This window comes from Chamaea fasciata, unplaced genomic scaffold (assembly GCF_029207755.1).
Source record: "Chamaea fasciata isolate MVZ Bird 193981 ecotype frontalis unplaced genomic scaffold, bChaFas1.0.hap1 SCAF_6, whole genome shotgun sequence".
Lineage (NCBI taxonomy): Eukaryota > Metazoa > Chordata > Aves > Passeriformes > Sylviidae > Chamaea > Chamaea fasciata.
Window position 1 is genome coordinate 73077962 of NW_027094091.1, and position 19795 is coordinate 73097756.

A 19795-nucleotide genomic window follows, 5' to 3' on the forward strand; every position below is an offset into this window, starting at 1 on the left:
ACAGAACAATAAAACATTATTGCAGCAATATGGACTTCACAGGCATTTCAAACAAAAGAACAGTGACATGATAAAAACATAATTGTGCTGTGAAGCTTCTCGTTAGCCATACAAAAGCAGTTTACAAAAAAAAAAATCTAATATTTAGGTTGGTATCCACTGATCCCAGTCTTCCAGCCTGCCTCCTCTCCTACAGCATCAGAAAAATTCGTTCAAACCTTTCTAGATCCCACAATCTCAACAAAACATTGAGAGAACCAAACCAGATTTTAAAAGGGTTAAGGAATAAAGTGCAGCAGAAGATACAAGCAGACATCTCCTTAACCAAAGAACTCCAGAGAAACCTGTCCCACTGACAGATGAAGTCTCTTCAGTTTGAATGCATCTGCAACAGCTGTAAAATGCTCCAGTGTGACAGGAATTAACCATGGAATAAAGTTCTCCCCCCTCCTCCCTCTCCTCACAGGTTAGCACTGCTGTTACTGTAACATTAGCTATTATCAGATAACTTCCTGAAAATACCGTGGGATAGGGAAAATTCCCATCTTTCTCGTAAGAGGAAGTACTGGGAAGGTTGTGTCCATGCAGACATAGTTTTGTCCAGGGAAATCTTGGAAGAAATAGTGCATTACAGTTTATACCACCCACTGTGGTAAATGAGTAGCAAATTACCACTAGAGTAAACAACTTTGGGAACAGCCATTTCAGCTGAAGCTGTGTTAGGCTGTCTGTCTGGAATAAGAAGTCCATGCAAGCTTGTCAAATTCTAGGTAATTGCTGCTTCAAATTAGTTACACTGGAAAAAATGATTCTTGTTCTGCAGAAATGACTCTGACAGAATCATTGACTTGTCCCAAGGGGAATCTTGCAGATTTCAATTTGCAGGAAACAAATTTCATACACTCCTACAGAAGTTTTGCCTGAATTAGGGTTGCAGGATGAAGCTGTAGATAGAGAAAACAGATTCAACTTCTATGTTTTGCTGTCATTCATGCTTGTACAGCAGTAATCACTCTCATACACTGTCAGGAAAAAATGGAGCTATTGTATTTTAACTTAAATTGTACCAGTCACAGGAATAATTAACTAATTCTGTGCTTGTGGGCAAACAAAGTGGACTTTGACACAAAGCTTTTAGCACAGGTAGTTTTTCACCAATGGCTCAAATTACATGCATTTGCATTGCTTTTTTGAGTTTCTGGTTAATTTTGTGTTCTCTGACCACTTTTCTCTTTTTATGTACCTATATCCCACAAACCTGAATGAATTTTAGGAACAAGAAGTGTATTTCACATCAGACTGACAAAATATTTCTACTAGAGTGCAAAAAGGAAAGAAAAAGCACAAGAACAGAAAAAGAATGAAAAAGCAAAAGCACAGCCTCAACATGCAGGATTATGTATCAGGACACCCATTAAATTCTAACACCTTTCTCCATTGCTAACAAATTGCTCAGGGAGGTACCCAAAGCTCAGAGCAGCAACTCACAGACAAAGAATTGAAAAAAAAAAAAAGGTCAGAATGAAACTGGGAGTTACAAAGCAACCAGTCAGACTGACACCAGCGCTCCGGCAGGAATGACAGAGTTGTAAACCCAGTGATCCCTCACAGAATTAGAAACCCAGATGATGAAAGTTCAGGGAGAAGAGCCAAAAAAATCTGGGCCAGTGTCCAAATTGCAGGGAAAAACATTTTGCAATACTTCCAACTCTGATAAATAGGCAGATAAGCACACTCCTGAAGCACAGAAATTACTTGTCTGACCAGAGCTTTTCCATTGGATTTCTACAGCCTGAAAGCCTTACATGCATTTTGCAAAAATTCAGCTATAATTTCTCTAATTATGAGCATCTTTCCATATGTGACAGCTTTATAGCCAGAAACAGATACAGTGTATTTAAAAGGATATTCACCATGTTTAAATGCATTCTCACTGGATTGGAACGAGCCAGCCCACTTAGATAACCCAAAGCACTTCAAAAAAATGCGCTTTGAAGGAGTATTTTCCCTGGAATAAATAACTTCCACTCACAGAACCTGGTCCAGTGCAAAGCTATCCTTCTTCACGCTGAGGAAGACAGGACCCTGCTGTGTTCCAGGAAAAAAGGCACATTTCCCATTGTGTTAGCCATACTCAGATAGAACTTCCACTTCTGCTGATTTGGTTTTTATTATCTTATGTTGAAGGCTTAGAGCAGATCCCTACTTCTCAAGTGAAGTAATTATACAACTAGAAAGGGCTCTGAATGTGTGTCATGGAAATAAATTAATCTAAGGAATCAGCAAGACTCCAATCAAACAACCTTATTTTTTTAATTAACAAACAAATGTAAAAGAATCCTGCTTTTCTTCTTAGCACTGTTACAGATGAAGAGTATTTGCCAAAGTAAATTCGATCTTAATCTGGACTAAACAACACACTAGGAGAGCACAGGTTCAGTTGCTGCTGAGGATGGCAGGGTGATGGTCACCATGCTGTGAGAAAATCAGCGTCCTTGTCACACCGGTGGTGGTGGGAACCTTACCGAGCGCTGCTCCTGCTGCTTCTGTGCCCTGCGAGGCACCGGATGCACCCGAGGGTCAGGATAGTGAAGAACCATCCCACAGCCCCCATAACTGACACATGGAGAGAGGAAGAGTGGAGCTGGGTAACTGGGCCTCTCAGGCTGTACTGGGAGGTCTTTTGTCTGTCAAGAAAATAAGGACAAGAAGAAAAGCATTAGCACTGGAATACAACCAACAGAACATTCAGGTACAAGTGGATTGTAGCACTGCTTGTTTAGACCCTTCAGACTACTTATCATTAAAAAAATTATTTAAGATAGCTGACCTGTGCCACACCAGAGTCTTGATGCCTTTTATGCGAGGAAAATATTGGTTCCAAGATACGACAAGCACATTTCTGTGTGTCTTTTATATTCCAAAACAAATCTAAATTTTCACTACACACAGTAGCTTTCAATAGTTTGAAGCAGAACTACATGGACAGTCACTTGCATGACAAGATAAGTAAATCATTTTGGTATAGGACCAAAGCTGCTGGCCTCAGATTTGGGTCTGCCTTTTTTAGGTCCTCTGCTTTCCAGTAGAGCCAACAGGAATTTGCCTAAGGACAGAACAAGGAGGGGTAAAAGTTGATTAATATTCTGTGACTGTGAGTCACAACTAAATAATTTGACTTAAGAAAACAAACTAATAAATATTTTATATGCTTGCTCTCATCTTTAAAGTCCTCCACAAGCTCTGTTTAATCAAACACCAAGGCAGGAAGAGACAAGCAGGAAGAGACAAGCAGGAAGATCTCCAGTGTGAACTGTTGGTGCACTGCGGGGACAGTCAAGCACAACAGCTCTGAAACTGGCCAGAGTGATGGGCACAGGGCAGCACCTGGCCTCTGACACTTCAGCAAGACCCCTCTGATGCATGGCTTGGTTGAGAATAAGACAATCCTGAAGTTTCTGTGTCACAACAGAGTTGGGGAGGACAATAAATCACCACAGAGCATTTTGGTAACCGGCCGTTCTTTTAAAGTATTGCACAATTCTGTCAAGACAGGAAACCTTGGAATTTCATCATTCTTAAATGGGGATTGAGAAAGTTCAGAGTTTTGCATGCCATGATTTTACTATGGCTTCCTACTGACACTACTTTGAAGAGATAAAAAGGATGTTGCAATAAAAAATTATTCCAGAGGCTGCTCAGCTAATTTGCATGGAGACCATTATTTTCCTCAGTGATATTAACATCACTCTGTAATTCAATTGCAGAGGTCAGGATTAACTACAGAAGTTGTTTATTTCAAAAGTTAGTTTGATCTTACAACTCTTATATCAAGTGCCAGTGAAACAATCAAAGTCCTCTGGATTTGTTTTTGGTGGTGTCCACCCTCCCCCTCCTCCATTTTCAGATATGTTTAAGAAGTTTCTGCAATAAATACTCCCTTCATCTACTTATTTTGGAAGTCTTCTCTAATTATTTTTCATCTTCTCAATGCATTACTTCAGAATGATTTCATCCCAGGTGGTGACCTCATATAAAATCCAATGTCCGTTAATGGAAGCCAGAAAGCCTTGAGTTGTGTGGAAAGTGAGAAAAAAAAAATACACATGTGCTGGCAATGGGAGCTTTCTTTTGACTCATACCTGAGAGCTGAGTTTACTCAGTTGAGATTGCAATCTCTCATTAATTTTCTGCAATGCTTCTTTTTCCTCATTAAGCTTCTCTCGGTCAGATCTCTCCTTTCTGAAGTCTTCCTCATATATTTGGACCTGCAATCGTCATGAACCACGTGTGAACTTCAGCAGAGCCACTCTGTGGTTTGGTTGCTTTCTAAACACTGCCCAACCAGAAGGGTGAATTCCAAGGGGATCCCTGCTCTGTACAATCCTCCAAACAAAAGTTTCCTTGGTCTTTTTTTGTGACCAATACAAAGTGACACACAACGGCCATTCTCCAGTGGTACACACATCAATTGAAACAGTCCCCAGTGCCAGTTTTTGTACAACCTTGCAATTCAAAAAGCTGACTGGCAAACATCAGTTTCAAATATTATAAATGAGATAGCAAATACTAGTATTGGTCTTTTTAAGGGATTAGCAGTAGCAGGACAAACATTTTACCAACAATTTTCCGGTTTTCTCTTCAGTTATGGGCACTTTTAACTCCTTCCTGTATCTCAGGTGCAAGGAATTTGAAAAGAACATCCCCACCCCAGTGCAGAGGCAGAGGGGAGCATAATGTACACAGTTCCAAATGGAATGTAATGTACACAATTCCCAGTGGAAATACAGACATTTGACCTTTTTCCTAGAAAATAAGCTGCCTTGCAAATGCTGAGGGATGCAGTGGCTTAGTTCTTTTTTATGTGGTCAGGAATCACCGAGTTTCATCCCATTAAAAAATATCTGAACACCCCAGGCACAGGCAGTGAGCACACAGATTCAGAAACAAAACAAAAATCCATAAATTATTTGGTGTTAAGATGACTGCCTTAGTTCTTCAGCTAATGGGCAGGCACCCACCTGGTGAGAAGCTGGAGGATGGTGGAACTTCTACTGACAAATAACAAAGGCATGTTTGGGTGGGAACCACCACCAGAACTTTCAGAAGCCCTTTCATGTCCTCTTGGGTGCTCACTAAAGCCTGTTGACAGTCTCCTCCCAAAAAACTTGCTTGCTGTTGCTCATGCCCTGCCCATTGGACAGACCCAGTTTTCTTTTACTGGAAGCAGTGCTATGACTTCACAGAAGGACTAGAAAACTGTTAATATCTCAGGGGACATATTAACAGAAGGGAAGAAAAAGGTCAACACAGGGCTCTATAAACTCTTTTCCTGACCTTCCGAAGCAGAGAAAAAGCTGTTACTTGCAGAAATCCCTGCATCCCTTGCCCATCTACACGCTTCTCTCCTCAGTATTTCCCCATTTCTTCTTCCCCAATTCCTTTTCTGCTGTCCCACCTCCCTCCCACTCCCTAGCTGTATAGCTCCTGGCTGGAGCTGCAAGGGAACATCTTTGGCACAGTTTTGCCATTGATTCTGTTGCCCTGAGAAAGCGGGGACACCTCCCATGGTAACAAATGCCTTTGTCTCTGCTGCCGTGACCAGGGAAGGGCTGACAACAGCTGAGCCCCCGTGGGACTCTATCATATCACTCCTTGTCCCAAGAGACCATCCTCCATCCAGTCAGAGCTTTCTGGTCCATTTCGTGTAGAAGGAAGTCTGGGATCACTGTACTGATTTATACAACTAGAAAAACACATTCATAAAATGGATACCCCATGAGAATTTTGGAAAAAGAAAAAAAAGGTTTTCTCTATTTTATTGTGTAGAATGAAATAACTCATTACTGTACAATCAAGGGCAGGATTTTGTTCTCCAGCATGTGGCAAGCATTACAGTAGAGAGAAAAATCTGGCTCTGTTGTCAAACGTGACAGAAACAAGTATTTTATTACCACTGAATAAAATTCCCATTCTGATCACATCCATTTGTGTGTCAATAACGTTAACCCTGACACTATCCAGGACAGCAGACCTGAAGTGTTAAAATTATCTGAAAACTATATAGTTTTTAAACTGATTCTTTCATATGGAAAGAAATACAGTGCACAAAGCACTTGAGCTGCTCAGAACAAAGATGAACAAACAAATAAATACATGTCTATAGTGCTTGGGATACAGGTTATGGATGCAAATGGTTGGCCTCACACTTAGAAAACTGCAATGCCAATGCTCTAGTTTTCCAAGACTGGAATTCTTGGATATTTCACTACACTGGCAATTTCTAAGATAAAAGGAGCAGGAGACAAAATCAGTAACTCATGAATCTTAGCATTCCCTCTAGATGACCGTCAGCCCCTACCAGTGAGCTGGCAGGACACGTTCAGGAGTCAGGAGAGCCATTCTGCTGCTTTGAGTCCTTCACAAGCCCTTGCTCCAGTCCTTTGCCAGGACTCAGTTTCACTGGGTGGACACGGCTGTGAGGACAGCATCTGGGGAAACATCACTCCAAAGTGCTGTGGCTAAACTGGCTCTCCCTTTCAAAAGCTCTACACAGCACATCTACCAGCCACAACCCCTGCCAGAGAAGGCAAAATTATGCTGTGTGAAATCAACCCAGGCTCTCTTGAGCTGTTCTTACCTGCTGTTTAAGAACTTCAAGCTGGGTTCTCATCTCCTCAATGCTGCTCCTGTCACCCTTCGCTGGAGGAGTCCCGACAACAGGTGGGTGCTGCTTTTTCAATGCATCCAGAAGGGCCTGCAGCATCAAACAGCAAAATTACTAAACAGAGATTCACTACAGGAAAAAAGAAAAAAATATCCTTTAAAATTATTAGAAAGAGGTTTCCCCTTCACTTGTCATTGCTTCACCGGATAATAAACCCACTTTAGTACAGTAAAGTCTGACTGAAAGGAAGTAGATTCCCTCACGTGGAAAAAAGTAAACCCTCCCGTTTGAGAGGAAGTTGTGTAGTCTCGATAGTTTGTCACTAGAGGGAGTTAGGGATACACACAACACCAGTACCACACTTAACTGTGTTATACACTGAAATTCTGCCATAGTTCTTTGCAGACTCCGTTGATTTGTAACAGTACCACACGGCTCTCCCTCGGACTCGAGTAATCTTTAAATCACTCCTACATCTCTCTGTCTATAACCATACATTATAATTATCTATTATTTTCTCTACTCTTGCACAAATACCATTCAGCACTTTTCAAATTCGCTCACATATGAATCCCTATCTTCACCCCTTTTAGAAGTTGAATTCATGCCGACGAGCCTCAACTCTCTCTTGCTGCCCACATTCCATGCGGGAAGGATGGAAGATATTTGGAGGAGGAAGAGGCAAATGGGGAAGAAGTGGCCAAGCAGGAGAACCAGTATCCGAAGTAACCCAAGGATTAGTATTAATTATCCAAGGCACAATGAACACCAAGCACTTTCCATGGAAGGCACAGAAACGGAAGACTTTGTATCTGATGCGCTGCTGTCTCTAAGAATTGTGCAGAAGTGAAACTGGCATAATCGTGGCAAAGCTTGTGTTCCAAGCCTGTACCTAAAAGAGGGTTGAACTTAAACTGGGAGGGTGAAAATACTGTTACCCTGATTACTGATTAACCCTTCCTCTACCCCTTTGAATCCCCTTTAATACCTTTTTGAGAAGATTCTACAAGTCAGAATTATGAAGGGGGGGAAAAAAAAAGAAAATCCAGAAAATAAATATTCAAAAGGTTAATTGTAAGGTGAAGATTATTTTCAAACTGTATTTGAATTGTGAGACCCTGCCTTATGCATTCACATAAAAAGAAGAAAAAGTTGTTTGATTTCAGAGAATTGGTAATAACTTCAAGTGGCTGAACCTGAAATAGCAGGGGACTAAAGTCAGGAGGGCACAGCAGGTTCCTTCCTGTCTCGTGCATTCATGACATGAGGCTTGAAGGATGCAAATGCACAGAAAATCAGTAAACTGCTTTCGTGAAAGTGTATATGAAATTGATGCTTCATTCAAAAGAATGCTCTATATACCCATATGTCTTATTACAGCCGTATCATAAGACAGCAAAATAAAACATTTAAATAAGTTGTTTAACAAACAAGTCCTTGTATTAAATTTAGACTGGAGCTTTGAGCAAGTCCTGTCAATGCATTTCAAAAAGAGCTAGAGACAATGGGATCTGTCAGAGTTTTTCTTATGGCAGCATTCTGTTTTTTGGCTTGACTTCTGTACATCATGGGCCTTTAGCTTATTAAAGCATTTATTAAAGTTACACAGCAATGGTTACTGCAGTGCATTTCCTCAGGGAGTGTTTGTGGTTCACTATGAAATACAAAATTGTTAGAAAACACCCACTGCTTTATGTGATCTTTTGATTAAACAAAATTATATTTATTACTTTCCTTCAGTTAAAAAAATTCCTATTTAACTATTTAATGACAATTTCCTCAGTGAGACATATATACACATAATATTATAGGTATGAACATATGTGTGTATAGCTATAAACAGTAAGGCAGGACCATGTCTTGTGAAGAGCAGCCATTATTCTGAAACACAGAATACATGTACAACAGTTTTTAAACTGTGTGACCTTTCTTTTCAAAAACCGTCTTTCACTAGATACATATAGAAGCATCTTTGTGCCATTTCCCTTTTGCTCTGAGAAGGATGCAGAGAGGGCTTAGACATGACATGTAGAGAGGTTTTATAGGAGAAGCCAAATACTCTCTGAATTTTTCTCCTTGCAATGCAGCCCTACTACCTGCCAAGAGCAGCATGTACAGGTCTGAGCTGAAGTGAGATTTTGTGTTTCCCCAGCTCCCAGATGGTGATCATGTTTTTGCCACCAGCTTGTTCACCCAGGATTGAAATGATGGTATCTGGGAGGTCACTGACAACAGAGATCCCAGAATTAGAGGAATCAGTAGCTCACTCCTGCTCCTACCTTGTTGAGACGACTTATTTCACTCTCATAGTGTTCTTTCTTGCTGGTCATTGAGGCGTTCTTCTGCTTCAGGAGCCTGTTCTCTTCCTTCATTTCATGGAGAGCTTCACTGAGGACCTCTGTATCTTTCTGGGATGCAAAAATACAGAGAGATGCTGCAGAAATGAAGATGGAAACATTTTTCAAGAACCATTTTCAGAATGCTCTTCTGTCTGACAGATGTGCTGCATTTTTGTTGTCCCATACATAGTTGGGAAGGGAGGTAACAGGAAGCTAGATCATTAGTACACCCAGATATGATAAAGTCTGTAGAAATTGTTTTGATCACTCACCATATGATGAGACAGAGACAACATACCAGACTAAATATCTGCTCTCTGCAGTTGCACGAAGGCATGGGAATGCTGGCAAGCCAAGCAGATCAAAATCACATCCACAGTTACCCCAGACTTGCATTTCTCTTATGTACTCAGAGAATAAGACCAGGGCAAAATGCTGGTGGAGTCCTAGCCATTCCCAGTGCCATACAACATGGAAGAAAAAACCCAGTATTTCAAATCTTTTCTGCAGCTGCTTTATGTGAATAAAAAAGTGAGATACAACATTCACAGGCACAGCACACCACAGGAATGGGGTTTTTTTTTCTGTATAAAAGACATATCTTTGTGCAGCCAGTCACAGTTTGGGCTCACCAGAAATTCATCACCATGTGCTAATTGAGCCAGTGAAAAACACTCCTGAGTAACTGTTGCTTACACAGGAGGGAACTTGACTCTGCAGTGTTCTAAGTTAGCTTGGACATTTCATTTTCTCCAAAAACTAGGCAAGATTAGCAGGGTATCTCTGCAATAACTATGGGAACTCATCCTATACTTATACTAGCTTGAGCTAGCTCAAGCTGACAAGAACTTACTGGCTGACTGTGTAACTCAAAAGAAATTGCAGATTTAAGACCAAAGTTCCGTGCTGGTTAACCTGTCCCCATAAAAAAAAAAAAAATTTGGACTATACTGTCATTTAGTTAATTTGTCATGTGTGCAGTAAAAAAATCTGAGAGAGTGTACTACTCATCCTTATTTTTATAAAATGGTAGCTATTTTTCCAGGTATCATACATTAAAAGGCAGGTAGTAACATGAACAGAAATATGGACTGTCTCACATTGAATCAACACTTTGAGCAAATACAGGCAGTGATTCAACAAGTACATAACACAGTTTGTCTTAAAACATGTAAATTGCTCTATGGATTTGGAATCAAGTATGTGCTTAGCTAAGACTAACTGATAAGTAACTGAGATGAATGTTCCGCTTGTGCAGATGTAAGCTAAGGGGGTTGCATTTCTTGTCTTGCAGCAGCTAACTCACACCTTAATCAGAGCCTGGAAGCAATGCAATTGCCACTTGTTTCAGGTTACCACGTGAATAGAGAAGCCCAACTTCAGCCATCATCCGCCCTTCAGAAACTCTCACTAGAGGTCAGGAAGTACATGATACTACGAAGCAAAATGGGAACAGGAAGCACCACTCTGTGGGGTTTCTAAAATGGAGCACAAAGTTTTGTGTAGGTGCCCATCATTTAGGCTGGTGGTTTTACTGAGGTGGGAATCCAGCTCAGAGACCTAAATTTAGATACAGAAGCCCCCCACAAGTGCTAGTGCGCAAAGAGTCCTGAGAGAGGAGCCCAATCATTATAAGGGTGAGGTGAACACCACTCCGGAGCAGCTGATCAACTCAAACACTTCCAGCCCTGATAACTGCACTGACAGTGTCACTAATATTTGCAGGGAGCTGAGATAGCTAGCACATGTATGAGGAGCCTATATTGTCAATACCCAAACCTGGGGGACTGGAGCTGCGTTCATTCCTCGAGTATTTCTTGCCAAGCACTTTGTGTAACATCAGCACTGGTGTTCCTCTTCCATTTGAAACAACGGCAGCGTTTTCCTTCACAAAGAAATTCACCCTGAACTGAACTCTGAGGAAGGAAATCCGTGCAGTGTAGATAACAACCTGCTCTTTACTCCCCCCCCCCCCCCTCCCCACACACTCCCCCTCCCTCTCCTGTCTGCCAGTCATACTGAAATGACTTTTTCTCTATACACAGTTCTGTGATGAGGCAGCTCAGCAGCTGCTGCCTTGGGTAGGTTATTGAGGAGCCACAGCCTCACCTCTGGGCTGTGCACAACCCACTCTGTGCCTCACACAAGGGGAGAAAGATGAAAGGCAGGAGAGAGCTCACCACAGAGCACAAAAGGCGTGCCACAGGGCACTCTCCTACCTTTTCCTGCAGCAGCCTCTCTCTGCCCAGCGCTCGCCGCCTCTCCTCCTCTGGAGGCTGCCGGTGTCTCTCCTGTTCCAGCTCACTCACTCTCCTCTCCGACGCGTCCAGCTTTGCCTTCACCTCTGTCAGCTGAAAAGCAAGGGACAGACCATGCTGGGCTCACCGGGGATTCTGAAAGGCACAACACCCTCAGGATGTTGAGCCAGAGGCATTAAACAGTACCAGATTAAATAAGGAAGAGCCATTTGCATTCCTCTTCTTTTTTGGGGAAAAAGAAAATGAATGATTCAGGTTCTCAGTAAAGCCTTCAGGAAAATATTAGAGAGAAAAATTTCCTGATAAGCACATTAAGTCATTCTATAAACTTCTTTTCATAGAAGGAAACAGTAGATGATAAGTGCCAGTCAATGAACCAACCTGGGTTCTGGAATACTAGACAAAATTGTAAGCACTGAACTTCACTAGGAAGCTGATGATAATGTCTGCAGCAATGATGCCACACAGCCATAAGCATGGAGTAAAAGCTACATCACTTGGATCTTGGCTAGGGGAAAGAAAAAAAAAATTAAAATATTTATTTACAATTCATTTTGAAAGTCTCGGCTTAGAGAGGGCAGCTTTCATGGAGAATTTACCAGGGAGCTCCCAGGCTTTACAAGAGATGGGACAAGAACCAGCACTTATGTAATGATGTGGCACATCAGGCTGATTTTCAGTTAATCGTGCTCTCAGTTATGTGCAGTTTTTACTACAGTGTGGAGGGCATGAAGATGCTGTCGTGTCCACACTGGTCCCTACTATTTTAGGGACACCCTGCTTCTCTGGTTAGTTTGTCCTGCTGAAGATTGACACACGTTGACTTCACTTTTGTATGATGAAGCTTTTTCAATTTATGAGCTCAAGACAAAATAAGATATTTACCATGGCTATGGCTGGCTGACATTTAAACACAGACTTAACTGTCAGCAGGTGGCACACATATTGCGACAAAAGTTGTCAGCATAGTTACCTGCTTTTCATAAAGCTGTTTCATACTTCTAAATTGATGATCCCATTGCTTGTTCACCTCCAGAAGCTGTAATTATCAAGAAGGCACAGTAAATAACCCTTATTTCAACATTTTCAGTAAATCAAAAACAGACTGGCATTCTAATCCACTGTCAGTGAGTGTTCCCAACCTCCTCATCATCTGGCCAGTTCATTTATTTCAAAAGAAGCAAGTTTAAGGTTTGGGCAAGCCTTGCAGCCCATCTGCCTGTGCTTTGGTATTTCGGTTAAATTACATGAATATTCAGGAAGCAACACTCAGGAAACATGCAAATACACGATAAACTACAGGTGTATCATTTGCAACCCTGCACAAATCCCAGGCTGCAACTCCTAAATGGCGGAGGACTTTCCTGCTACTTTGTTACAAGTGCCATGAACATATTTCCAATTAGAAGGTCTTCGACTTCAAAAAAATGAATGGAAGACACCTACTGACTGGAATACTACTGGGTGCAAACCCTTATTGTTCCTTGGCCTTTAGCAATAATGGTCATCAATAACATTTTCCCTTTGAACTAAATAAACCTCTGTTCTTCCAGATTCATGGGCATGGTACAATCAGTCACCATGTGGTTAAGGGTATATTTAGGATTACCTCTCGTCTCTGTCTTTCCAGTGTGAGGATCTGTTGCTCCACAGAATTGGATGATAAAGGCTTCTTTTTGCTCAGTAATGTGTACCTTGACTGGGAAAAAGGAACAAATTTAAGCCTCTGGCCTGTTCTCTCCAAGATTCTCATGTAAAGCTCCTATCCACCCTGACAGCTGCACATAAAGAAACTGAAACAAACATTTTCTTACACCGAATTTGTATCCAAATACCTTCACACCTGCTGACAGCTGATTCTGGAGAATACATTTGCTTTAAACCACTCAGGCTGTGTTTTAATTGAAGCATTATGCAAACAGCCACTGAAATAACCAAAATTGTATCTATTTGTACCATGTGAGACACACACAGAACACAAAATAGGATTTTAATTATGACAATTCAAACAAGTAGTGCAAGCCACAAAAGTTGAGCATGACTTGGAGTGGTTGTAAGTAATTCCCCTCATTTACAAGAACTAGAATAATTAGTAGGATTGCCTCTGGTGAGTGCTTGCAGGCCCAAGGCAAAAAACTTTTGGTCAATGGCCTCAAAACAAGCAGTACAGAAAAAAAATAGGCCATTTGGAGAAATTTAGAAGATCAGTCTCTAATTGTTCCATTTTTTTAAAGCGTGGCGTTTCACCCATGCAGGACAGCAGCAGCTAGACTCTCCTTTTTATAATGGCGGTGTTGTATATCATAATTTCCAAGAAGTTTCTATGGATTGTCATGAAAACAAACACGTGATCTATTAGGGAGAGCGAGAACTGTACTGGAAAAAAAGAGACAGCTGCATAAAAATAGAACATACTCTGTTCAGACACATGCTCAGGGATTTTTGCTTCCCTCCCTAAATTCTCAACCAATATATGAAAAACAAGAATAATAGTGTGAGCACTTTTGAGGTCTGGAATAAATTTTCTGTAGATAGAGAATTTAATGCTGAAAACCAATGAAGATCAAAGGACAGTTTTGGTGTGTCTTTTCAAAGGCAAAAATCCCAACCACATATTTGCCCCATGGCCAGTCCTGCTGAATTCTGATGTAGAGCCCTTGACTTCCAGGCCAGAAAACACTTAAACCCTCTTCTTGTAGTTCACAGACATGTTTAATTTAGAGTATCTGAAGCAATACCTGGCAGCTAATGGAGTTATTCCCATGCTGAATTGCTTTCAGCATCTGGGCCTTAGGAATATATTGAAGAGCGTGTTTAAGAATAGTAATAAAGTGAATAGGACAACTCACAAATCTAACAATTACACATACACTTGGCACCAACTAGCCCAAATACTGCTCACAGAAGTTGTGGGGCCACTCAAATGAACCACTTTGCACCTTTTGTGCAGCTTCTGGAGGGCAAAAAACACCCATTAGGAAAGGTTTTTTTCTAAGAATGCCACATGCAAAAATATTTCTAACATTTTCTTCCACTCTTACACATTTGAAATAATTCAGAAAAATTTATTAGAACACGAAGATCAGCCCATAACTGTCAATCTACAAAGTGACCTGCACCAGCTCCTGTTGATCAGAAAACACTTCAGAGAACAGCCAACACAGTCACTTACTTCCAGTGGTTTCGCTGGTGCTTCCATGTCACTCCCACCTGCCCAGGTGCATCCAAGCCAGCCTGGAGCGTTTCCTTCACTGTGGGTCTTTGGAGGAAGAAGAGCAACGAAACAGAGATTTTATGTTGTCTAAAGGAGCAGGAGAACTGCTTTCAGACCCAGAAGATCCAGGAGTGCTGCCTGTGGAAGCAGCCAAGGTCCAGAAAGAAGTGATGGAATTCTGATTTTAGCCTTTTCCTCCTTCCTGGCTGGGGCTTCCCAGAATGGATGAAGCACAATGCCTATGACTAATGTGCCAGGCAAGGCAGCTCTCTGCTTTGTGTGCATGGAAATCACAATTGCCTGGCCAGTTCTCCCCAGAGAGGAAGTTGCATGTGTAAGGGAAGGAAGGGCATTTGCTTTTTCAGTAAATAAGAGGACAGGCTATCCCTGCTTCCAGTTATAAAAAAGGACTTAAATAATTACAGCAATTATTGACACTAAGAGTGAACTATCAGAACAGAAAAATGAGTGAGTCATGCCTCTAAAAGAGCAGTAGCAAAGTCTGTTAACAGCTACAAGGAAGGGTACCCCCGTAGAAAAACCCCAAGACGTTTAGGGGAAAACCAAAATTGGAAAATTTATTTGTTTCCCCAAAGAAAAGCTCCACAAAGATGAAGAATGACAGATGTTTTATTTGCACTTCTGCCACTTGCCTTACCTGAGCACAGATCCAGCTTCAAGCTACTCAAGACTTGGGTGCTCAGGGGTACCCAACACTCCAAACCTGTGCATCAGTGTCCCGTTTGGAGGAAGACGTTAGCCTTACCAAGTTAAGCTCACAGAAAAGATTAACAAAGAAAAGGTTTCCACGGACTTCCTATTCAAAGTCAGAAAGAGACAGAAAAGTGCCAAGTGTTCTCATCTTCAGTCCTGGAATTCTGAATAATAATGGATTTCAGAGGGAAGCATGAAAGAAAAAGTCTGCTCCTTATTGTGGAATGATCTCTGGGTCTGTGGCTTTTGCAGTTGCTTATTTCATTTGCAAACAATGAAATGAAACCTAGCCAGTGAAATTTGACATAAAATCTTAGAAACCCCTCTGTCAATTTACAGAAATGGATTTACACAAAGTACAGTAATCCTGTGAAATACTGGAATTTTGCAGCCACATTCCAGATCTCTGGTTCACAATGTGTGACTAAGCAACTCCTCTTTTGCAAGATACAAACCCCAATTTGGAAGACAGCTACTATTTTATAATATTTGCATATGAAATATGTCCTGCTACCTTGAGGTTCTTTCCATTTTTCTCCAAGTTTCTGGACCAGCTGGAAAACTTGTGGTGTTCCAAGAGAAAAATAATTTTAAACAGGTTATTTTAATGAGGACATTTCAGATTCTACATAGTAGTCATCCTACTCATCAAAAAACTAGAAGAATTTTGTCTGTACCTAGTTCAAAACTAGACATTGAGCATACCAGGTACAGCATTGAAGACTATAAACTGGTGTAGAAGAGCACCAACACTGGGCATCTGAATAATGAAAACACAATCACAAACTTTCCACATTGCACATCTGCTCTTGAGGGCAATGCTTCCCAAGCCCAGACAACACTGTCCCATCCCCAGCTCCCACCAGTCTCATTCCCACTCCAGTAGCACGTTCCCTTTTGGAGAAAGGTCAGGTTGAACAGCTGCATTTTATGGTCTGGCCTGCAAAAGTGAAGCAGCCCCAGTCTCTGGTTTCCTCCCAGGAACACGCTGGGATGTGTTGAGTGAGGTGCTGAGTGGTCCCTGAAGTGGGGACAGAAGAGCAAACCCAGGGCACAGCCCCACTCACAAATCACAGTTCCCACTTGAAAGATATTATTGCTCAAATTACTTTGAAGAGCGGATGAGGCTGAGACCTTGGCTGATACTGTAATTTAGGTCACAACAGTTTCCTGGAGAGCTGAGTAGTTTCCTGGAAAGCTACCTGGACATTAGGATGCCAAGCCCTTTGTCAGTGATTTCTTCATGACTGCAATCATTGACTTAAAGTCAATGATTTTGCATAAAACTGGACAGACTAGAACTCAGAATAAAGTACTTTTCAGTGCCTGTCTCATCCACCTTAGTACACATAGGAATAAAATCAGTAATAAGATAATCTATAAAAACAGATTGGAAAGAAAAGAGTCTATCTGAAATCTGTATGAACAGAAGAGATGCCAATGAGTAGGGAACAAAAACTCAAGCTCTTCAGAGGTATCCTGGTGGTATTCTAGCAAAAACTGGGAGGTTGAAGCAAAATCATTGCCTGTGTCTGGTGAAAACAGTTAATAGCACCAAAAAGAAAGGGAAGGAGATTACAAAATTAATTTTCATTGATATCACAGTGATAAAGACACTACATTTGTTTGTGTTTATTGCCACCGAGAAAACTCTTAGCTGTACAACAGCACTGCAGAAACCTGAGATATCCAGAAATCCTTGAAAGAAGGACACTTTCAGACCTACCAGGTTTCAGAATTCAAAAAGCCCCACAAATATTTTAAAGCATTTATGCTTGGTTTGAAGCTACCGAACAAAACACAGTTTTAAATTGCTTGGAAAATTCCAGTTGACAAACAGAGTGTAAATGCAGTCACAAACCTAAAATTCTGCCAGGTATGGAAAAAGCTGCTCAGGAAGTAAATGGGAGAATTTGCTGCTCCTCACACTCCCTAAGTTAACTCCCAAGTGGCATCTAACAACAACTTAGAACTCTGTAATTTCTATTAGTAGCAGCTTTGAGATTGTTGTTTTGTTTTCTTTTAATGTCCTGTTTAAAAATGAGAAATATTTTAGCTTGTACTCTAGGACCTGGGCTCCCTGAGCACAGAGGCCCTTTAGGCATCTTTGGGAAGCTTGCAGTGGGAGAATAACCACAGCCTTGGAGCTGTAGCCAGCACTGAATCTTCTCACAAGCCTCGGCACCACAAGAAGATGAAAGTTCTCATTTTCAGAGTGCTGGATCTTAATTCTGGGAACAACTTGTGTCACAGTATTACAAAATATCACTCAAATTCAGATAATGAAAACTATTTCTCACTTTTGAAAATTCTGTCTGTTCAGCAACTGCAGTGAAACCAAGAACCATTAAAAGGCTTGATACAAGCAAATGTGAGACTTTCCTTGATAACAAAATTGTACAAAATGACAAAGTAATTTTTTTTCCTAGCTGATCATGCATCTGCTGTGAGGTTTCCTGGGGATTATTTTTATTTTAATTTTTAAAAAATTTATATTAAAAAATTTGTTCAGTTGCAGACCTGTAGAAGCAAGATTAACTCTGAGATTACTTGGGTTAAAATTTAGTGGCTTTTGTGGAGCCTTACTTTGCTTAGGTTTCAGTTGAGCTTTGTTTTTGGCTTTATTGCTGAAGCTGTTATGTGAGCAGTGTTTGCCAAAATATCCATTTTCCCATTCCGAGGCATGTGGTGAAATGGTAGAAAATGAGAGATTTTGGCTGAAGAATAAAATTGGCTCTTGAACCAGAAGAAGAATCTGCCTCCTCCTGTCTCAACCCGGCTCCCATGCCTCACCAGAGAGGTGTGCTAGAAAGGGATTTTCCCTTCAGTGAGTGTGTCAGCCTCAGCCTTTTGTGGTGCTCAGTTATGTACTGCCTGTGACAGAAAAATAGGTGCAGATACAAATTTGTGTCTTAATATGTGGGAACCAGATAAAATTACAGCAAAACATGGTTTCAGTGTAAATCAAAATATTTGAGTACAGGCTCCTACTTCAGGATTTCCTTTTTCCACTAACCATAAGGGCATGGCATCCCAAGTACCTAAGCATTTGCAAACTCAGGCCTGCTGATGAAAATCCAAATTTCATGTGAAAATAATTGGATGACAATTTGCAAATCTAAAAAATGCAAATCTATTCCCTTTCCTGGAATGGAGAATGCAGCATCAGGACAAGCTGCATCTGAAGGAATCATAGGCTGGAAGGATGTGCTGAGAAGTTCATTCTGCAGAACTATATTTTCTCTCTCTCTCAAATATTTGCATTTAAAACCACACTAATATAATAAAATTTTATGGAAGAAAAATCCTAGCAAAAAGGGGAATTTATTTATGAACATTTACAGATCAGTCTTGAAAGTGATTTAAGGTCAGAGGGAAATGCCTTTCTGCAGAGTGCAATTTGTACTCCTCACTCCAGAAAAAAAGTTACAGAATGAAAATGACCTGCTGGCTCTGACTAATAACTTCCTGATGAATGACTGACACTACAGGGAAGGGTACATTTTTGTTTCATTATTAACTTTTTCTTAACTCCTAAACATATAATTTGCCCCTCATTTTAAGTCCAAATCAGCATAATTTCACAAACCGATAGTTTCCGGTGTGGGGATTTAAAAATATTATTTCATAATCTTCACAAAGTCTACTAGGTGTTAAAAATAGGACCTCCTTTCCCAAAACACACCATCCAAGACAGGTATTCCCAGCACCTTACACTGAGGTAGTTGAAGCTCATCAGAAATGTCAAGCTGTCACTCACTTGAAGCCCAGCTCAATAACCAGCCAAGTGAAAAGTTGCTTGACTTAAAAGTATTAATAAAAATTAGCCAGCATGTGTCTAGTGCAGAAATATCATGAAGTGTCTCTCTGAGCTCTGAAAATCACACACACACATTTTACAGGCAAGAAGTGCTATAAATGCAAAGAGCATAAAAGCACCACAGATTAAATACTGCCACGGTCTCCCGAGTGAAGAAGCACTGCAGCACCCTTCAGAAAGGGTCCATGTAAGTATATGTGTTTCTCTTTCTTCCCCATACTCCCCACATCCCCCAAATCTTTTCCTATGTCTCCTTCTGCTGGAGAGAGGCTAACATGTAGAACCCGGTGTTTTCCATGGATCATTCGCGTCTTGTAATTTCGCAGCCTGGTTCTGCACTGACTTCTGCTTCACCACGTTTATTTCTCCCCTGCCTCCGGGAATCCCCATCCCTCCCTGTGGCTTCTCTCTCACCGTTTCTAATCCCACTGGTCTGACCCCTGCGGTGTCTCCTTAGGCTCGGCTCAGCTTCATGCCTGAGGTCATGAGTCATTCTGGAGATGGCGGTTTGCATGTGAAAGGAGCCGTGTGTAATTTCGGATTTCGTAGAAGAGAGTCATCTCCCTTTTACTCCTCACCAATTTCCTGCATCGTGCCCCGGAGTGCAGCCTTCAGAGTTTTCCTTTCCCCATTCCGTGCTGGAGTCACACAAGTAAGAGTGACATCCCTTGCAGGTGGATCATTCATGGTTTAATCACTCCTCTCCTCCGCACCCCTCCCTCCTCCTGTTCCTAGTTTGTGGAAAAGGGGAAAATTCCTTCTATTCGCTGTTTCAGGGGAGAA

At 41.2% G+C, this 19795-nt stretch overlaps 1 protein-coding gene across 1 annotated transcript in view; it reads right to left on the bottom strand.

Moving 5' to 3' along the window:
• Positions 1–19795, bottom strand: part of TNIP3 (TNFAIP3 interacting protein 3) — a 48684-nt gene that overhangs the window by 6012 nt on the left and 22877 nt on the right. Inside the window, exons 5-12 of the mRNA XM_066185074.1 lie at positions 14437–14523; positions 12874–12963; positions 12238–12303; positions 11226–11357; positions 8947–9075; positions 6641–6757; positions 4143–4268; positions 2526–2687 (exon numbers count right to left, since the gene is read on the bottom strand). Of these exons, the coding sequence (XP_066041171.1) occupies positions 2526–2687; positions 4143–4268; positions 6641–6757; positions 8947–9075; positions 11226–11357; positions 12238–12303; positions 12874–12963; positions 14437–14523 (909 nt within the window). The remainder of the gene's footprint in view (positions 1–2525; positions 2688–4142; positions 4269–6640; positions 6758–8946; positions 9076–11225; positions 11358–12237; positions 12304–12873; positions 12964–14436; positions 14524–19795) is intronic.